The sequence below is a fragment of the Rhinolophus hipposideros genome (assembly GCF_964194185.1).
Source record: "Rhinolophus hipposideros genome assembly, chromosome: 19".
NCBI lineage: Eukaryota > Metazoa > Chordata > Mammalia > Chiroptera > Rhinolophidae > Rhinolophus > Rhinolophus hipposideros.
In genome coordinates this window covers 2,317,837-2,338,344 of record NC_138065.1, presented here as the reverse complement: position 1 = coordinate 2,338,344, position 20,508 = coordinate 2,317,837, and the positions used below count along the sequence as shown (strand labels likewise).

Below are 20,508 nucleotides of genomic sequence, written 5' to 3'. Positions count from 1 at the left end.
TCTTTGGCTTATCACTGCGTCTGTCGTCACCAACCAGAAGGAAAGCTCCTCCATGGAGGCACGTCTGCCCGTTAGGCCCACTGATGTGTCCCAGGGGCCTAAAACAGCATCTGGCGCGTAGGAGATACTCAACGAACATTTTTGGATGGACAAATATACAGAAAGCAAGGGGGTCTGGTGCACACGATTCCCATGAAGAGATGCGGGTAAAGCTGTGGACGGCTGGCACTGGTAAACACTCCCGCCCCACCATCCGCAGGCCAAGGTAGGAGTCTTACTGATGGGGCAGGCCTCTCGCACCACCAGTCATTTCCATAAACCCAGAAGGTCCCTCAGGGTTAACCCCCAAGACCCGAGTGGTGAAGGCATGTGGACGCCCAGGGGCCCAGCCAGGGCCTGGCTCTAGACGGGGTGCTCAGTAAGTAACTTGTGAATGAACAGAAAAGAGGCGGCGAAAGCAGGAGAGCAAAACTGGGGCACCTCCAGGCAACGGTGCACAAAACAAAATTTAAAACTAATGAGATAAACTTGACTTCAAGGGTTGTCACACCACCAGCTCAGAGAGGAACTGAAACAAAGGGAGCTCTTGCCAAGGCCGCCATTTTCTTTCCCACAGCTGCTCTTTGCCAGGGCTCCTTGTCCCCACAGAAGGCGCGCCTTGCATTGCAGTGGTCCCCACTGGAACCGGGGCGTCACCCTCACATCTCACCAGTCCAAAGTCCTGCCCGCCCTCCTATAAATACCCCTCAAATCCATCTCATTGCCACTAAACCACTTCAGTTCCAACCAGAACCATCCAGCAGCCAGTGATGCACTCAATCCACCTACGTCCCGTGGTTCTGACTCCACACTCATCCGACAACTTTCTGTTTATAATTTGGCTTCCCAGCTTGGTGTGGAGAGCCCTCGTCTATGTGACTGCCACATCTCTCCTGCAAATTAGCAAAGGATATCAGACTCTTCATCGAAGAAGGACCAAAGGGCAGGGCTGGGTTGGTGGGGAGCTGGGAGGACGAGGGGGAGACACAGCATTAAGATCTCCCCTCTTCTGTTGCTTGGTGACAGGAGGTCAGGGAATGTGGGGACCAATGGGTGAATCTCCTGGGAGGAAAAATACGAAGGCTTCCAGCACCCCTCCAAAGGCACACAGGTCTGTGGCTTCTCCCCAGCAAGCCACGTAGTCCCTGATTGGAGGGCCCCCACCCCTGGCTTGGGAGGCCCTTTCTTTGGCTTGATCCCTTCCCTGAACAAGTTGCCTGCACGTGTGTGGCCCAACACCCAGCAATTTCTCTGATTACACTCTTTTCAAAGGGTGTTTAATTTGCCTGAGGGAGTTTCTCTTGCTTACTCAGGGAACGTGCGTTGTGATAATTGACATCTGCTGGGATGTTCTGTCCGCCTGGCCCTGGGCTGTTCGCTTGATACACAATTTCTATGGAGAGGCGGTGAGTTGAAGGGGGCAGTGGAGGGGGGCGGCCCCATCTTCAATGGCGCCTGCACTCAGCTCTGCGGGCACCGCGTCTCTCATTCCCTCACTTCTGTGATTTACAAGAAGAGCGAGTTTCCGTCTAGTTTTTACAGCAAACTGGAAGGATCTTCCCAGGTGTGCCATGGCCGCCTCATGGCCATGGTCACCAGTTGGTCCTCAGAAGAAACAAACTCAAGCTGTCTTAGGAGCCCTCACCACACAGCTAGTAAAGCAGCACACTGAAAAGGTTTCCTAGGTGGCACATTAATTCCGAGCAAAGACAAACCCAAGCGATTGAACTTGAGAACGAAAGGCCAGGTTTTCAAAGACAACAAGACACACTAGGAGACCGCAAAGGTCCAGAACTTGAAGGTAGATCATTTTCTAACCAAGGAGGCATTGTTCTTTGCTGCCCCCCTCCTGCCACGGCCCGTCGTCCCAGCCACACCCGAGCAGTCCAAATGCCAGCGTCTCAGAACCCTTCAGGAGGTCTTCAGGTTTTGTCACTCACCTTGGAAAGGTCCACGAGGGTGTTCGCTTGGTCGCTCAGCTTCCTCTGCTCCATCTTGACACTCCTCAGTCTGTGGGAGAGAGTTGTCACAGCCAGGCTGTCCCAGTGCGTGCCAAGGTTTAGCCCACAAGCAGGTGCCACACTCCCATCAGCTCACCTGGGTTGGGAACCCAGCACGGGGACCTTGAACATGGGGAACAACTGACCAGAATCAAGGGCTTGTCAGGGTCCCCAAGGAAGCAAACTCTGGTTTCCACGCACGCTTGCCTTCGGTCCCGTTGGTTTCCTCACTCCTCCCCCATCATTTCCCGGATCGAGGCCTTTGTCTAGGGGGCGCCTGACACGGTACACACCCCACCCTCCACCTTTCAGGGTGCTCCTAAACCTGCAGGTCAGAATACACGTGTTGGTCCTCTATCACTGTACGTTTAAAATATTTCTCTTATAGAAAGCGCTGACCAGTTTGTTCTGCTTCGAGTTGTACTAGGGTGTGTGTGTGTGTGTGTATGTGTGTGTGTGTGTGAAATCTGAGCGCTCTCAGAGGCTCCTACTCTAAGTGTTACCTCTCACAGCAGCCTGTCCAATGCCTGGCAGGTGCCATCAATGGACAAACAGACTGATTTGGGTCCTGTTCACTGCCCCCAGTGCCTGCTGAGTGCGAGAGAATGGATTGGTCCTGTGCAAGGAGATGCTGAGAGAGCTGTGAAGGACAGGGAACCCCCTGCCCCCCGCCTGACGTGGTGGTCTGGGGGCCGAGCCGCCCCACATACTCACTGGTGAATGGCCTGGAGGAACTTCCTCTGGTGTTTCCTGACTTTGGCATGGTCGGTCTTCTTTAGCAGCTTCGTGTGTTTGTAGATTAGCCACGTTTCCCGAAGGACGTTGGCCGCAGCATTCTTGATCTAAGGCAAGGGGAAAAAAGCAGGTTGCCCATTGGGTGACTCTTCCTAGTTTCACCTAAGAGATGTTTTTCTCTGTGTGCTGATATAGTCTCCCTTGTCAGGAAATGATTCTGCAGTGAGCTGTTTCCTTAATCAAATGATGAACTCTTCGAAAGGATGATTAAAATTCATCTCTCACGAATCCCATGTTGGACCCAGTACACTGGAGCCTGAAGTTCAGGGGTGCTTCTTGTTCTTCCTTAATTATTTCAGGACTGCCTCTTGATGGCTGCTGCTCAAGCTATATTTAGACAGGCCGCATTAACAAGACCTGGAGGCCCAGGGCGCTCATTGAAGAGAGAAATACACACCATGGCTCTACCCCTGCCTGAGGTACATTTCTTGCATTTGGAGAGTAAACAGATTCCCTACCGGCTGGCAATTTCAAAAGTCCTCTTTGGGGAAAAGTCTTTCCCACCAAATGGAACTGTAGGTATCAACAGGTCCATGGGTACCTTTCCCAAATGGCCCAAAACATTTACATGTAACTGTAATCGGCAGGAAACTGAAATAATATCAAAATAGCATCTGAAAATCAGGGAAGATATTTCGGCGTGAGACCGGAGCTGCCTCTTTCCCAGGCTGGCTCCTTCACTGTGCAGTCACACGTTTCAACAGATGACGCTGTCATCTGTTGACATGGAAACCACTGATATCACCCGGCTGGCGGCTGAGCTGAGACATATCAATGGCATCCAGATGGCCGGGGACAAAGTTTTAGTCCAAACACAGACATCTTCAGCAATTAGTAACAAGAGCAAGAGGAAACATTTCTTATTAAGCACAAGCGAAACAGACGTTTGGTTAACTGTTGCCGTTTCTGTCAGCCATGCACATTGGCACAGGCCCACAGGCTTGGGGCCTGGGAGAAGCAGGCCAGCCCAGTGGAAATCAGGTTACTAGCCAGAAAGGATTTTAGTAAAACTGGAGAGTCCAGGCCTCCTTCTTCCGACTCACACCAACAGATGGGACGTTGTTAAAATACTGAGACGTGTGGGAAGGCCCAGGAAACATTGTTTTGCAGGCTGATAACTTTTGTGTGTGTATGTTTTAAAAATTTATTACTAAGGCTGGATTACATTTTTCATTGGCGCTGAAGCGATGTTTTTAAAAGAACAGCTAAGGCTTCTCAGAAATGTCTATGTGACATAAATATTGCTTTTTTTCGTTCTTTTTTTGGGTTCAGTAAAAATCCACTGTGACAATGGCTTTAATGATTTAATTGCCCACCTCTGGTAATTTCTTGCTTGAAAGGAAGCAGGTGGTGCTGAGCAGAAGCTGGAGCTAGTGAGTGTCCAGGTGAGGAGGGGGAAGTAGAGGAGGGGGTGGGTTCTGGGGTTCCATCCGGGGGCTGGAGTGGACAGTGGCCGCCTGGCAAAGGAGGCCACACAGAAGGGACCCCTTTCTCTCTGCGTGATACATACTCCTGTTGTCTTTTGCAGGGAGAAGGCACTTTGACATTCAGTTTCCCTTGGTGCTTATTCAGTTAGCCTCCAAGGAAAGCCTCACAGAAGAACAGGAGGGAAAAACCCTGTCTGGGTACTTAGGGTGACCAGGAGAGCCCCAGCTCCAAGAGTGTCCTCTGTAGAGAGTCACGGCCTTTGACAACTGTCTCTGCATTGGTGTGAAACAAATGTTTGCAAAACGTTGAGAAGCCTACAGAGGAATCCTGTTTCCACCAGTTATTAACGAGTAAATGTTTAATTATCTGTAAGACAGGATCACAGCCAGCATGACCAGGCTCAGGTCTGAGGACTTCCTGTGTGTAAACAATTAATCCCCACAACCACCCATCGGGCCTGTACTGATATCGCCCCCATTTTACAGATGAAGAAACAGAGTCACAGACCAAGACCACCAAGTTCTAAAGGGCAAACGGAGTCAATGTGGATATAAGTGTTATGGAAACTGTAAACATACTGATCTGAATTAGCGTCTAGCCTGAACTCCTCCTATCTAAGAGATGAGGAAACAGCTTCGGAGACAGGATGTGAGGAATGGAACCACACAGTTCACTCATGGTAAAGGCAACACAAGAGCCAGGTCCAAGGAGAGCATGAGGTTTTCACGTGGTCTGAAGAAAGACCTGAGATTTCATCTCTCCCTCCACAAACAAAATTATTTCCTGTTTCCCAGGATCAAGGAACTGGAGAGGACATTCGATTCTTTTTTTGAAAAGCATCTTGGCCCTCGCTTAGCATTATGACAGAACTGAGAGGCCATGCCCCGCCCTTCCCTTCAGCCCGGATGTCAGGTACTGAGACACACATCACAGTGCGGGCAGCGAGAGGGGCGGTCTTCTCCTCTTTATGGGTTTGAACAGGAGGCCCCCGTGTACTGGAGACCGTGATGGGAAATGAAAGCCTTGGTGCTGATCTGAAATTAACTGCCAGCTAACAGCCTGCTACAAACCTAAGGAGATCGCTATCTGCAAGAGAAGGAGAAACAGGCTTTTAACTGCGCCGTGCTTTCCCTGGTCGACAGTAACTGCCCCTGTCACTAGAGTCTCCCTCCAGTTCACGTGGCTGACTGTTCTAAATGCCGTGGGGGTGGAGCAGTTGAGGTCGTGTGCCCTTGTGGGATTCTCTGAACCCGATGGGTACTTGGGTACCCTCTGAGCTCTCCTGGTGGGCGGGGTGCCCTGGGGTGGGATGGGTCAGGGTGCTGGGAAAAACGGAGCAAGGCTGGCCACAGTCAGCTGAGTCCAGGGATGGGGAGAAGAGGGCTTTTTGTGCGTGGAAGGCTGGCTGGTCCGTCCCCCAAACCCATAAGCCTAAGAGCTGATTGTTTGCTATATATATGTTCTCTACAAAAAATTATATGCTTTCAAAAAATAAAATCGGACGCTTTCATTCTCACGGGGCCAAAGAATGGGCTCAGTGACCTACGTACTTAAGGAAGGAATCCAAGATTAATAGGCCCGGGCAAGGAAGTCATCCAACTAAGATCTTACAAATCATAGTGACAGGGAACATTTACTGAGCGCTTACTGTGTGCCAGGCTCTGTGCTAACTGCTCTGTGTTTACAGCGTTTCATGAACCTTCCGGGAAACCTCACAAGTGGATGCAATTATTATTTCTTCCTTGGACCTGTGAGTGAGACTCTCTGGGACTCAATTTTTTCCTTCCTGCAGAAAAACATTCAATGAGCCCGACGATGGGGCAGACGCTGTGGTAGGAAGTGAGAATACCGCAATGTGCAAACCAATACCATCCCTGCCCACACAGAGTCCATAATTGTGTGGAGACAGGATGCAGTTTGTAGCAGAGCACCAGGAAATAAGTGCTTCCGAGGGAAAGGCAGGCAGCAGGGAGTGTCTGAAGAGTGATGCAGTGCTACTCATCTGTGAAATGGGTCTGTGGTGTTGATGGACTGAGAATACACTGAAAACACTGAGCTCAGAGCCGGGCCGCAGCGCTCATCAGCGCTTTATTACATGGTAGCTTTATTACTATTCCCCCCACACCCAATCAATGTCAGCTTCTTTCTCTTCCTCCCTCCCTAACAAAAGAGAACAAAGAGAACACCTATGTCTGTTCCTTGAGCTCTTGGCTGTATCACCCAGGTCAATGGCTTGCTCTGGCTACCTCTCTGCCAGGGTACCGTGCCACTTGGTGTCACAGAGGGGCTGTCGACTGCGGGAGGAGCACTGGGACAGGATGACAGGCCCCCTTCCTGGACGACCCAGGCCTCCAGCAGCCTCAGGAAGACCTGGGAGAATGATTCCAGGAGCCCCACAGCTGGGCCCTCCAGGGAAGAAGTCATTAGCATGCCCACTATGCTGCCAGGAATCCTGCAAGGGAGAAGGGATGGTCAGGCCTACAAGGACGTGTGACTTCACTTCAAGGAGTTCCACAGGTTGAATTTAGGTCAAAACAAGGGCTCGTGAACATCACAATCTGAGAACCTAAAGCCGGCTCTGTCTTCAGACATTTGACTGAAGGTGTCTTTACACACATGGCTGGGGAAGAGGGCCATCCCCTCTTCCCTCTCTGCCAAACCCTCTCTCCCCTCCCCTGAGCTCCTCAGACTTCCTGCAGCTGCCATCTCTTATGTCCCTCTTATGTCATCTCTCCTTCCTTCCTCCATCCTATTCAAGCTCCCTTCCCAGGCTGCTCTCCCTGGACTGGGGGCTCCATCCCCACGGCTAGCAGGAACTTGGGGCAGGACCTTCAAGCTCTTTCCCCACAGCAACACACCGATCAATGGTGGTTAGTTCTATAATGCCCTTCACGTGACGCTCAGTGAGTCTGGAGGTCAAGTGGCTTTTCTCTCCAGCAAGCCTGGGACCCTAACCACCGTGCTGCGTTTCAAGGAAGTGGCTGCTCTGGAAAGCCCATCTGGCGATGGCTGGAGAGCTGCCTGAGAACAAACTGCAGCCCTGGCTGGGACCCAGCTCGCTGCGCACGGCTGGGCCACCCTCACCCGCCCACCTCTGGGCCTGGGAGGCACTTCCCAAAGGATCCTCCCAGCTCGGAAGCTCAATGTCTCTATGACTGTTTTCCCAACCTGTCTGGGCCAGGACACATCTAGGGAATAGAATTTACAATCCCCTTCTGGGGAGGATTAGCTTTCCCGATAACTGCTCAATCGATTATGTGAGACATTTTAAAGAGAGGAAGATCTGTTCTGGGAATCCATTCTCGGGACCAACCAGCTCTCGGCCAGGAGTCTGGTGTCCGTGAGCCAGGCTTTCTGTCCCTGACATAACGCTGACTACTTGTCGTGCCCTCTGCAACAGCCCTCTGAGTTAATCTTTGAATTAGCCCGCTGGGGAAAAACATTTCTGCTTTTCCCAGCAGGATTGTGATAAAACTTTGACATAGGCTCATAATTAACGTTCTCTTCAGCACTGTTCACTCGTTACTGGGGTGTTACGTAGGTTTGGGAGCTGGGTGCTGACGCGTTCAGAGCTAAGTCTTGGAGTCTCAGGACATCCCTAGGCAAGCAAAGTGGAGGATATCTGGGGTGAGGGAGGCCGAGGAGGAGATAAGGTAGCGAGCAGCTGTGATGGCTCACGAGGCACACGATGGTGGCTTTGGGTACGGTGGGGCCGGTGGCATTCGCGGACCGGGACAGTCAAGAGAAGGAGTCAGTTTAGAGAAGATAAGGGTATGGTTTGCGATCTTACTCATGGGGAAATGTACTTGGATGAAGTATTTGGAACAAGAACCCCTGGTGGCAAGGACAAAGAGACACAGTCCTCAGCCAGTGCTACACACGGCGGGGCTGCGTGAGGTCAGATGGGGAGAGCGGCAGGACGGACAGAACGTCCAGTCCGTGGTGCCTCTTCCGCCCAGCGAGCCCATCTTGCCTTTTAGGAAGGAGAGGTGCTCTCTGAGGGCAGGAAGAAGGGATGAGGGCAGGGATCACCTCTTCCCCATCTTGGTGTCCCCAAAGCACAGTGTGGTGACCTGTGGGCGATTGACATGAAACAGAGAGCTGGGGACATGGAGCGTCGAGCGGGAGACAAATGGGGACCTAGCATCATTTTCCGCCTCTCAGTGTGCCATTTACATACATATCGCCTAGTGGACCAGGGGTTAGCAATCCATTATAGTTATAGGATAACAAGGGCAGTCACACTGCAAAGTCAGCGTGAGAAGACCTGATGGCATTGAGCACAGAAGGGAAGTTGCCATCAGGGTTGACAAGTTATAGAATACAAGTGAAAGCAGAAAAGCCTTGGGATTCAGGAAAACCAGAAACTGAGTCCTCACCTTGTGCAGTCAGACCCCCCCGCCCACCACCAATAAATAAATAATGTGACTCAATGGTACATACTGGGCTGAAGTCTTGACAGCAAGACAGAGGGGGTAAATAAACCCTAGAACAATCTGAGTGTTTTTATGACAAATAGGTCACCATTCCTCCTTTTTGTTTTTCGCTTAGGTGTTTGAAGCATGAAGGCATGTATTTGTGAGACTGCTTTCATCTGTGAAATCGAAGTGTCCCCTCCTGAGAGGTCTGGAGTCCCGCCACAACTGGCTCCTCCCACAACTGGATCTTTCTCTGAGATATTATGAATAGACTGAGCATAGCATCCCTTTGACCCATGAGCCACTCCAGCAAGACACGCTGGGCCATTTGGAGAGGGCAGTGGGTAGATGAGGCATCCCCAGGGGAAGAAAGGTGGGCTTCTCTGAGCAGGTCAAGGTGAGCGCAAACCAGAGTGGGCCAAGGTCACAGCCAGTTAGTCTCCTCTCAGTCAAGGGTGTGTCACAGAACCTTTGGGAGTCTCAGTCTCACCAGCTTCGAAAAACATCCTTCCTCTGTGAGAACCATCGCTTTCTGTTGTTTTGTTTTTCTGGGAAAAGATACTAGGCATTCAAGGGACATTTCAACAGATTTAAATGTTCTCAGCAAAGTGAGATGTTATTCGATTAAAAAGATGGCTTGCACTGATGAATGAGCAATAAACACTTGTGGATTTCATTTTCAGTCCTACTTCTCAAAAAATAAGTGGACTTGAGCAGGATTGTAGAGAATTATTTTTGAAAGATTGAAACTAGCAACCTCAATCACATGTCCTTCTACAATTATATTGCAGAAAAATTATTTTCCTGATATACGAGGGAAGTGGCTTTCCCTGGCTTTATTTTCCTCGAGAGTCTGATTTACAGAGTGAAAAATGGAGAGGACAAAGGAATAACATGAAATACAAATATATCCTTGGTTTCAAACAGCCAACCAGAGCACAGAGACCGTTAATGTCTGTGCTCCAAGGAAACAGGTTCTGAGAAGGTTCTGGAACCCAAACTCTCTTGCCCCTCACCGTTGCACTAGCTTGTTGCAGGAGAATAGATGCAAGTATATTTGCATGAATGTGTTCCAATCACTGTCATTTGCTCAATACCGGGTGTGACTTCTGCATCTGTACTATGGGATAGAAGGAGGGCGGCCAGGTGACGGGGTGGTGAGTAAAACCTGGCTGTCCTCCCCAGGGGCACACCCTTGATCCTGATATCTGGACGCTACACATTATGTTTTCTCTTGTACAACGCAGGGCTCAGGGCTACCATGTACCATATACAGGAAGGCCGCAACATTGTCGATAGGTTCTTAGATCTGCGATGACACGACTATCGTGGAACCAATCTGCCCACAGGCCAACACAACAGACATGAACGCGAATCAGGTTCCTACGGCCTCACACCTACATCCGAATGAAACGACCATCTGCATGTCCACAGCATGAGAATGTTTGCCTGTACCCGCTCCTTGTCACACCTGTGGAGGCTCTTTAGCGGATCCAGCCCATGTAATCAAAGACCAAACAATCAAGCCCCATAAATAATTCTGCTGAGGAATGGAGAGGCCTTGGCACTGCGTGCGCCCCACCACCTTCCCGAGAGCTCGCGCCCACTGTCATTCTCCCTCTCTTTGTTCTCCCGGCCTGCCTTTGTCTCTATTTCTAACACATTTTTACTGCACTGCAACATTAATCACTGAGGCTCTTCTTTAGCTTGCAAAACCCCAAATCAAAATCGGGTTGCTCACGGGCCCCCGAAGCCACGCTTGTCCTAAACGAGGACCGGCTAGGGCGGCCAGGACCCCCACACAGGGTTTGGATCCTCTCCTCTGGGAAAGAGGAGGATTTTGCAGGAAATCCTCTCACTGACCTTCGCTCAGCCTGCAGCTCTAATGAATGTTCCGTAAGAGCTGTCAGGAAATAAACAGCTTCTGCCTGCCCACTGTTATCCTGGCAGGTTTCTCTCTGTGTCTTCTAAACGGGCCTTTTCTTCCCTGACAATTCCGTGGGGTGTCAGGCTCTCTGCCGCTCAGCACCCTCCCCAACCTTGCACATTTTCAGCTTTCGTCCCGCCGAGCCACTTCCGTAAGAGTACAAGTGAGACGCGTTATCCGGGAAACCCAAAAGGGGAACGTGGGCGAATGATATTATTTAGGGGGGTGGGCTCTACCGTCAGGATCGCCTTTGATGATTTTTTTTTTTTAAAGGACTGGATTTAGATATATTTCCGACATCGTTTTTAAGACTTTCCACTGCCCTTCCCAATGAGAATCATGACACTATTGGAGCATAAACAAAAGCATTGCCGCATGCTGGGTGATGTATTCAATTACCGTTCGGCAAGGGGGCGGGTAAGCCCACTGTCCGCTATAGAGCTTACTACTACCAGGAAAGGGCTGTGCTTGCCTGGGCTGGCCCCGGGGACTGGACAGAAGACAGGAGGCTGCCATGCTGGGGCTTGTGTGGTTTGTGGGGGCTGTCTGCAGGTGTGCGGGCTCCCTGAACCCTCCAGGGAAAGCTGCAGCCCTGACCTACGGCACGTGATGACTTTCTCTCTGAAGTCCCCTGTGAAGGCGTGGACAGTGGTGTTTTACCCGTTTGGTGAGCTGAGTGTCCATCATGAAATTATGAACGTGCTTCTCCGCTTTGGTGAGTTCCAGCTTTCGGGCCACGACGGCCACCACGAGGGCAGTGCAGCCCGCACCCTGTGAGGGGACAGCAAGGGGACCAGGAGAGAGAGCATATTAATCAAGAGGTAAGGTTCCAGCAGAAGACCCAGCGTGCTCCGTGCCCACCGTGGGGTTCTGGGAGTGGCGTGGGGACTCCAGCTCTCTGGTTGTGCAGAGCCACAAAACCTGCCGGGGCTCTGACTCCCACACCCACGAAGGGGTCTGCAGAGCTCCTGGCTTAGCTGCAGAGCTGGCCTCTGGGAGACTCCATAGAACTTGCCAGTTCTTAGTGGAGCAGGACACTGAATGGGGCTGAGGCTTTGGGGGGTTTCAAACACGGACAATCACCTGGGCATCTGCCAGGCTGTGCAGGGAAGACAGAAGGCCCTCTCGCCCTCATGCGTGTCCTCAGCCCACTGCCTGTTCCAGACCAGGGAGCCCTGGAAAGAAGGCCGCGCGTAAACTGGAGTGTGGCTGGAACAGCTGCTGGTGGCGGGGAGTTTTCATAAAAATAATCTAATAAAGGGGCAACACCTTGCCCCCCAAGATCCCTCCCCAGGGGAGCACCGGCAGCACGAGTCTGTCCCCCCCCACCCCCCCATGTGCACGGGCCTCAGTCAGGTCTTTCTCCCTGACGGTCTAGGCGATGACTCAGCAAAGGAAGCCATTCTTTGTTGCTATCACCAGGAGGCTCATGAATTCACCATCACGCAGAGATTTTTGAAGACGACAACACTCTTGCCTCAAAGGAGGACTCTAAGGGAACCCGCAGGAGGCCCTCAGTGTTTTCCAGAGCAGCGGGCTTATTCTGCCCGGGTAGGTCCAATCCAGGGGAGCACAGGGGAGGGGGAGTAAAAGAGGCAGGGTGCCCAGGACTCACTCTCCCTCCTAATCCTCTGGGCACATGCTTGCCTATCTGGGGACGTGAGCAGGGAAGGAAAGTGGCTCCTTGGAACATTATCCCAGTGGATTTTCAAGCCCCCTCAACTTCGCTTCTTGATTGGCCTGTGAGCACTGGGGCGGGGTGGGGGGACCACTCAGCCCTGCCCTTGCCTGGTTCTTAGGTGAAAACGCTCCCCCTCCACAGCCATCGCCCGCTGCCTGCATGCTGGGCACTGACCCTCCTGACCTCCAGTCATGGAAAGAGATGATAAGCTCAGCAACGTCAAGTCCAATGCTTAGGTGCCAAACAGTAAGTAGAGTTGCCACCGAGCCTAGTTTAGCAGTTGAGGTCCCAGGTACCAATCAATGACATTCTGTGCTCACCAGGTCTAACCCAATATGTTAGAAATGGTGAGGAATGTTTTCACAGGCACACAATGTGCCCCAGAGTGGGAGGGGTGTGTATGGATAGCCCAGGCCCCTACTATCTCCTTTATAATCTTTCTTTCCTTTTCCACAGGTGGGCAAAGGTTTTGGCATGGCTGACGTTGGCAACGCCTTCCCCTAGCTTTTCACAAGTGTTCCCATTAAAACAATCTCGTGTCTCTTGGTACAGGTGGTCATTTGGTCAGCCACCCTTTGGCCACCCATGGCTAGCACAACAAACAAACACTCAAAAAAACCTGAGTCTGTGTGAACTTTGCTTTCTGACCTCATGTTCCTCTCCTGTTCCAGGGAGGGTCATGTTTTCTTGGCACCCGTGCATGGTGGGAGACTTTGTGCCTGATTTTCAAAGGATACGTATGGGCCGTTCATGGGCCGTAGCTGTAATCAAATTAGCCTGGTCTCCAAAAGCAAAAAATAGCTTAAAAGAAGCTGTCCGAAAGGCCAGATGTGTGCCCCATCTCCCTGCGACCAGACCCACTATCGTCTCTCTCCTTTATGTGGAGCTCCAAAGGTACTTTGGGCTGAATCCCATAAAGACGGATATATCATAGTGTTAAAAAGGGAACATCAGATGGAGAGGGTTCTCCCTAGGCTCCATTCTCCCTCATCTTCCTGGGTCCAGGCAAAACGCTACTTAAATCACCCCTGGGGACAAAATGAGCCTGAAGAGGAAGTCGCCTGGCTCACCATGCCACTTTTGGAATTTCATCAAAACAATCTCTCATCCACCATCCTGAATTTCCAGGGCCAGGATGGAGCGCTCCATGGTCTTGCCACTGCTCACAGGCTAGCGCTTGAATACACGGGGCTTCTGATTAGAAGCTAGAATGTTTTAACCAAGGGGCCATCTAGCTCATACAATTAAGATAAATTTCTTTCCTTCTACTTAAAGATGTCAGGACCCCCCTTGTGGATATCTCTCTGGAGGGTGCTAGGTTCTTTTTTTTTTTTTTTTTTTTCAAGATTTTATTGGGGAAGGGGAACAGGACTTTATTGGGGAGCAGTGTACTTCTAGGACTTTTTTCCAAGTCAAATTGTTGTCCTTTCAGTCTTAGTTGTGGAGGGCGCAGCTCAGTTCCAGGTCCAGTTGCCGTTGCTAGTTGCAGGGGGCGCTGCCCACCATCCTTTGTGGGAGTCGAGGAATCGAACTGGCAACCTTGTGGTTGAGGGCCTCCGGGAGGCAGCTCAGCTCAAGGTGCCGTGTTCAATCTTAGTTGCAGAGGGCGGAGCCCACCATCCCTTGTGGGACTCGTGGAGTTGAACTGGCAGCCTTGTGGTTGAGAGCCCACTGGCCCATGTGGGAATCGAACTGGCAGCCTTCGGAGTTAGGAGCATGGAGCTCCAACCGCCTGAGCCACCAGGCCGGCCCGAGTGCTGGGTTCTTAACCCCTAATTCTAACCTGAATAGTGAGCAGTGGATACTCTCAACTTTAGTTTTCTTTTTTCTAAGAATCCATCCTCTGGATGTAATTAGGGAAGTAGCCAATAAGAAAGATTAACTTGGTCATTTCCATTAAGAAGCAACCTCGTAAGGATGCGGTCAGACATGAGCGATCTTCAGAAAGTAGCGGGTAGGGTGCTGAGATCAGATTGTGGTCCTCTCCAGAATGTGTGTAAGAGAGGAATGGGGGAGCGAAGGGGCAGGGAAGGGCAGGGAAAGGGATGCAGAGAGAGACAGAGCTAGAGTAGAGACTGAGACAGGGAACAAGTCATGCTCCATCCTAAACGACATGGGACAGAACAGGGAAAGACAAAAGAAGCAGAGGCATAAGGAAAAAGGATGGCCTGATGGGACTGAGAGAGAAAGAAGGGCAGGAAAAGGAGCCTAAGACTTGAGTCAAAAGTTAATGGTCAACTCTGGCTCTTTAGAGGAAATAAAGGACGTGTTAAGGGAACGCCCTCCTTGTGTTGGGTTCACCTGCACGTATAATGATCACCTAGGTTCCTCTTGGGATGATGAGCCTTTTTGCTGACAGCTTATCAGGCTGGTGTTCCCATGTTAGCAGCCTGGGAAGCCTTGTGGGATGTGGCAGTGATGAGAGCTGGTTTTAAGACACAAATTGCCAAGGACGTGGCTGACTGGGGTGTGAGAGTGCATGGTGTCCTGGCGTGGAATCCCAGAAATGCCTGGTGGGCAGAGGGGCATGTGAGGAGAGGATGGAGTGGGACGGGAAAGGGTAGCAGCTGCTTGGATGACTTCCACGTGCTCAGACCATGGAGATAACCCATGACTCAGGCGTTTGCCTTCAGATGTGCCAAGAATCCCCGTTGACACCAGCTGGGTAGCTGGGCCTTCTCTGTCCAAGTCCTATTTCCACGGGGGTGCGTGGGGGTCCACCTCTAATGAGGTCATATTGTCCAAGGTAGATGGTGAGCAGGAGCCTAGCAGTGAGCAGAGAAGGAGTGGCTGGCATGGGGTGGGGGTGGGGGGGAGCACGCCTAACTCCTCTATAGATTTGGACCCAAATCAGAGACCCAGGCTTCTCCACACCAGTCCTCCCACTTCTTGTTCCCAAGAAACATTTTCCAGCTGGAAAAGCTTCGGGTCTGGAAAAACAAGTACCGCAAGGGGAAAAGTATGAGGTGTTCTTAACTAAAGGAGCATAAAATAAAACAAAACATAAATGAAAGTGACAAATGGAGGAGGGAAGCCTGGAAGATTTGCAGCAGCAGCGGCCATGTAACAATGACAATAACATGCCTTGCTTTGAAACCAAGGTGTTTCAGGGAGAAGCTCATCTTCTGAAACTGACATTAAGCAGATGTCTTGCTGAGCCCTCTTTTTCCCTCCTCCCATAATGACTCAGTTTGTGTAGGTTTTCCTTCCTCATCACTTTCCTTTCGCGTTCAAAGAAGCATCTCTCATGAAGCCTTGGGAGAACGCTCAGTGTGCCCAGCAGACACCCTGGAAGCTTTTGTCTCTCTGTCCCTAACTTGCAAAGGGTCCACAGAGGCAATCCAGCTTTAGAAAAATGGCTCTATTGAAACAGGGCTCCTACCAAGCCATCGTGGGGGCCCCAGAGATCGACCAGATGCCTGCAGAACCAAAGGGCCTCCATCTCTGGGAGTTTCGTTGTCATTTCCAATTCTGGATACTAAATATTGACAGCTTTCTCTCTGCATTGTAACTGTCACCATAAAATTCTTTGTGAAAAGACGCTGGACTTTGATTTATCTACTTTCGTGGGTGAAATCTCTCAAACACACCAGGTCTGTGCCAACAATGTCAAGTTATTCAGACAATTATACACCCTGCTTAATGGTTGATAATTACACCGTTACTGGGATTGCCAAGAGAAAACAATGATTAAGACTATTTACAGCCTGCACACACAACTCTTTCCTTTCCCTTCCCGAGCAGGCCTTGTCTTGGCCCACATGGTGTCCATGGTAACCAAACAGGAAGCCATACCTTTAGTTAAGGCGGTTGCAATAATAATCGGGAGATGTACACAGAGCTGGGAGGCTGGGGGAGGGGAGGGAAGGATTCTCGGCGGCTGGAAACCCGTGAAAGGAGTGACTCAGCTGGAAAAGTCACACTTGTTAGAAAAATGCCACGGGGGTTCCCTCACGGTGGCTGACCCCAGAGGGACACTACTCACTCTAATTTGGGTAAAAACACTGACATGAATGGAGGAAACCTCCCTGTTCCCGTCCCTAGAGAGAGAGACACATTTATGCCACCGGGTCCCCGCAAAAGGAGAAGGTGGACGGAGGGCCTGTGTTGTATTTTTAACACGGGAGGTAGTATCGGTCCTCGTCACCCATTTGTCCTTCCCACTTGGACCATACCTTTCTCCACCAGGAACAAACACTCCCTGCCAAGGGGCTGCTATAGACCAGGAGCAAAAAAGGGTGCTGAAGTCCCCACTCCAAGGAGAAGGCAGGGAGGAGGCCGTGGGGTTCTGCCTGCCCCCCTCAGCTTGGTCAGAGTAGAAGCCAGGGGATGCCGGAGAGAAGGGACCAAGGAAATGGTGGCTATGGGGCCGCTTCTTGCAGGGGGCACAGCTCCCCGCCAGAGGGAGAATGGCTGGCATTTCAAACAAAAACAACAGAGGGTCCTCACAAGGCCCATCTACCTACTGGCCGCCTGCTCTGTACCGGCCTGGTGAGCGCTGGTGCTGAGGCACGGAGCAGGGGCGCCAGGAGCAGCTGTAAGACGGAAAAGCTCTGGCCTCTGGGTGGCATTTCATTCCCTTCTGGAAGAAAGAATCGTTCCCTGGTTTCCTGGTGACAGCTGGAGCTGTGCCACACGGACTCCTACTAACCGACGGGCGGTATTTGTTCCAAGGCCTTCCACTCACCCTGATTTATCCCAGCCCCGGAGCTCAGCCTTTTGTCACTAACCGCAGTTTGGGACCTGCCTGCTGCTGTGCACCTGCCCTGGATTTTAGTGGGGTGGGAGACGACTGGGCCCAGTCCTGAAATGGCAGCCCTGGACCCCTCCCGCTCACAGGGCTACTGCCCAGGCCTCTGACCCCACGGCCTCCTCTGCTCTGAGTGGCCCAAGTCTCGCTGCCATGTCACCTAGATCAGTCCCAGGTGGCTACCAGGCCGCAGTGGGGTGGGAGTCGGGCAGCCCCCACCCCTGGTGAAGAGTCAGCCCCCTTACCACTGCAGAAAAAAGTCCTTCCTATTTCTGAAGGAAGGCCTTTTCTCCTCTGGGAGAATGAATGAAATCTGAGAGGAGCACTGAAAGGAAGGAACTTCACGGAAGCACGATGGGGTGCAGAGAGGGCTCCCCTGGGGAGGGCTGTGGTGACCACCCATGGAGACCCAGGACAAGCCACCGACACCCTGCCCAGCCTCACACCCTCACCACAACCCAACAATGCCCAGGCTGGGGTGGGTGCTTTCTCCTTCGAGCCGTGTTCTGGGGCTATAGGTTCTGGGGAGCAAAGGCTTCCTATCCTGGGTCTGAAGCCCAAGGCCAAGAGGCCTCGTCACCTGGCCAGGGATGGAATGGGGGAGGTCAGCCCTGCCGGCGAGTACAGCTCCTCATGCCGACAAAGCATGGTGACGTAAAGCATTGCCATCCATCATCATCACCACCAGGAGGAGGGCAGGGCAGGCCTCCCGTCCCCGCTTTATTCTGGACAATGCTGAGGTCCAGGAGGTCAAGGGCCCTGCCCAGGGCCCCCAGTGAGGACGGAGGTGGGAATTCAGATGCAGGTTCTGGCTCCCGGTCTCCGTCCCTTTCATACACGATGGCCATGTGACGGGCAAGTGTGTGGAGGTGGGGTGGCAGGGTGATGGGCGGGAAAAATACATTTTGAAAGAATGCAGCCCAGCTGCTGGGTACCTGGGGAGAGTCGGGGATGGAGTCCCTGTCCAGCTAATTGCCAGAGCTGGGAAGGACCTGGCACTCGGGGTCCAGCACCCCAACACACAGATGTGGGAGCCAGAGTCTAGGGAAGTCCAGGGCTGGCCCAGAGCCATGGAATCAAACCAGTGTCCCAGCCAGGCCAGGGCACAGGTCTCCTAGGCCGGGTCACTGCTCATTCCCCAGTCCCTGCCTCTGCGAGCTCCAGCTAAGCTTTATCAGACGTGCTGCCAAGGTCTGTGGGACCAGGGGACAGGAAGGACAATTAACTGCAAGCCCTGACGCTCCCTGGATGAGTAAACTGAGTGGTTGGGAGGTGGTGGTGGGAGGCAGGTCAGAACGGTGGCCAGCTTTGCCCAGCCCGTTTCTGGGGGCTGTGAAGAGATCAGCAATGGCCAGGCACCAGGACCTATCCTATCCTGGAAAAGGGAACGAAAAAGTGAGAAACCGTGGCAGATCTCACACCTGCCTTTCTAGGTGCAGAGACACGTATGCTGGCCTGTGACCTAGCAGCTGGCCCCACACCCTGGCCAGGAAGGCCCCTCTGTGTCCGCAAGAAAGGGCTCTGCTCCTTGCACCAACCGGGGGGTGGGGAAGGGTAACGGGCAGAGGCATGTACTCACCATGATGCCAGTGAGAAGACAGACGCCTTTCCCACAGTAGGTGTGGGGTACCATGTCCCCATAACCAATGGAAAGGAAAGTGATTGAGATGAGCCACATAGCGCCCAGAAAGTTACTAGTGACGTCCTGCTGGTCATGGTACCTGCCAAGGGGAAGACACGAGTTAGTCGGTGGGATCGTCATTTCCGAGAGTGAGGGCTGTGGGCAAACCTGGGTGGGGAAAGAAACGACACCGTTTGCTGAGGTGGAGCCAGCAGCAGTGGCAACACAGATCTCTTTAGGGGACTGACGGTGTCACCACGCTGCCCGCCTGGCCTGCCACACATTTGGTCCCAGAGCTAAAACCTTGTGTCATGATTTGTACCATACTATCAACGTCCTTTTTGTGCTGGTAAAACAGCTTTGGGTGAAATCATATGGTAATAAAAGTTAGATTCTCCCTTTCAAGCAGACAGTCTAAACGCCATGTGGATGTGATGAATCTGAAATCACAAGCTCCTATATAGGGAAAATGTCAAAAACATTAAATAAAATCACCAAATACATTTAGCAATTTCCTGAAGGTTGATGGATCCCCACGACTGGCACCTCCTGGCATCTGGAGGGAACTTGTGATGGCCCAGCTCGTGGAGCTGTTTCCAGGGGCGGCCGGCTCTTCACAGAGGGGACATCTGTACCTGTAAGGTCTCATGGCTGCCCCGCCCTGGGAGGAAGCAGCTGGAAACGTGTGCCCACCATTCCCTTTGCCTGCTGCCCTTTCCCCCGCATTCTTCTCCACTGTCCCTGCGCCCCCAAACACCAAGGCCTGCTGAAACCAGGGGTCTGGCTTTGGAAGGTCTTCAATTCCCAAGTGAGAGGTTTGGACTTGGCCTTACAGGCCTCAGAAGTGATTCCAGGTTCCTGAGCACGATGACAGGTGGTGAGCAGGATGTTTGAAAAGATGGAACGCAGAGGTGGGGTAGCCAGGTGAAAAGCAGGTGTGCAGCCTTCATCCCCCATGTGAGCCTGGCGCGGCAGATCCCAGGAAGCGCATCACAGGGGGGCTGCCCAGCCCCACCCTGAGTGCACTGCCAGCAAGCAGAGGGGGTGGCATTAGCCTTCCATACTTGTCCACATAGGGCATGCGTGCTTGGACTCCAGGGCCATCTGAGGAGCAGACATGGCCTCCCCAAAGCTCGCTGGTGAACACCTCCCTGCCCTCCCACCTGCTCGCCCCTCCCCAGCGATGCTCTGTGGGCACCCTCAGGGCACCCTCGCTGGCTGACCCTGCCAGTTGCCTCGTTTCCCTGGGGTTGGGCCCACGTCTGCTCATCCAGTCACAGCCACATGGGGCAGGTGGTGCCCACGACTGATCGCCAAGATGGAGTGCGCCCGCCCCACCCCAGCTCTGACGTGGTCCTGGATGGGTGGCCCAGGCCTCTGCCAGGCGCTCAGGCCACCACAGTCCCCTCCGCTCCCAGCATACTCTCGGCTGGGATGGACAGCGGCTGAGGCTGGCGCTCAGGGCTGTGCGAGGTGTGGTGGAACTCTCTCCCTGGAGGGATGGACTTGGGAGCCTGTGAAACAGCGAGACGGCTCCACGCCACAAGCCAGCAACACGTAAGCACCAGCTGGCGTCAGAGCGGGCATCAGTGTCTCAGAGTGCACGTCGTGGAGGAAGCCTTGCGTCGGGTCTGAGCACAGTGAGGTTGGGGCGGTGGGGAGGGCGGAGGTGAGCCCGCTGTCTTGGGCTGGGAGCGCCTGGCTTTGAGCCCCAGCTCCTCCTTACGCAGCTCCATGGCTGCAGCCAAGGGACGCCATCTCTCTGTGACCCTGTTTCCTTATCTGCTGATGGAGGATTAAGGGAAATAATCCACCAGCAACATCAGCACCGTGCTCGGCCCAGAATGAA

At 52.6% G+C, this 20,508-nt stretch overlaps 1 protein-coding gene across 4 annotated transcripts in view; it reads right to left on the bottom strand.

The window, feature by feature from the left end:
* The window catches only part of KCNN3 (potassium calcium-activated channel subfamily N member 3), a 149,747-nt gene that overhangs the window by 14,905 nt on the left and 114,334 nt on the right, over nucleotides 1-20,508 (bottom strand). For all 4 annotated transcript variants that reach the window (XM_081026253.1, XM_081026251.1, XM_081026252.1 and 1 more), the window contains exons 4-7: nucleotides 18,618-18,759; nucleotides 11,268-11,378; nucleotides 2,754-2,881; nucleotides 1,980-2,049 (exon numbers count right to left, since the gene is read on the bottom strand). In XM_081026253.1, coding sequence (XP_080882379.1) covers nucleotides 1,980-2,049; nucleotides 2,754-2,881; nucleotides 11,268-11,378; nucleotides 18,618-18,759 — 451 coding nt within the window. The remainder of the gene's footprint in view (nucleotides 1-1,979; nucleotides 2,050-2,753; nucleotides 2,882-11,267; nucleotides 11,379-18,617; nucleotides 18,760-20,508) is intronic.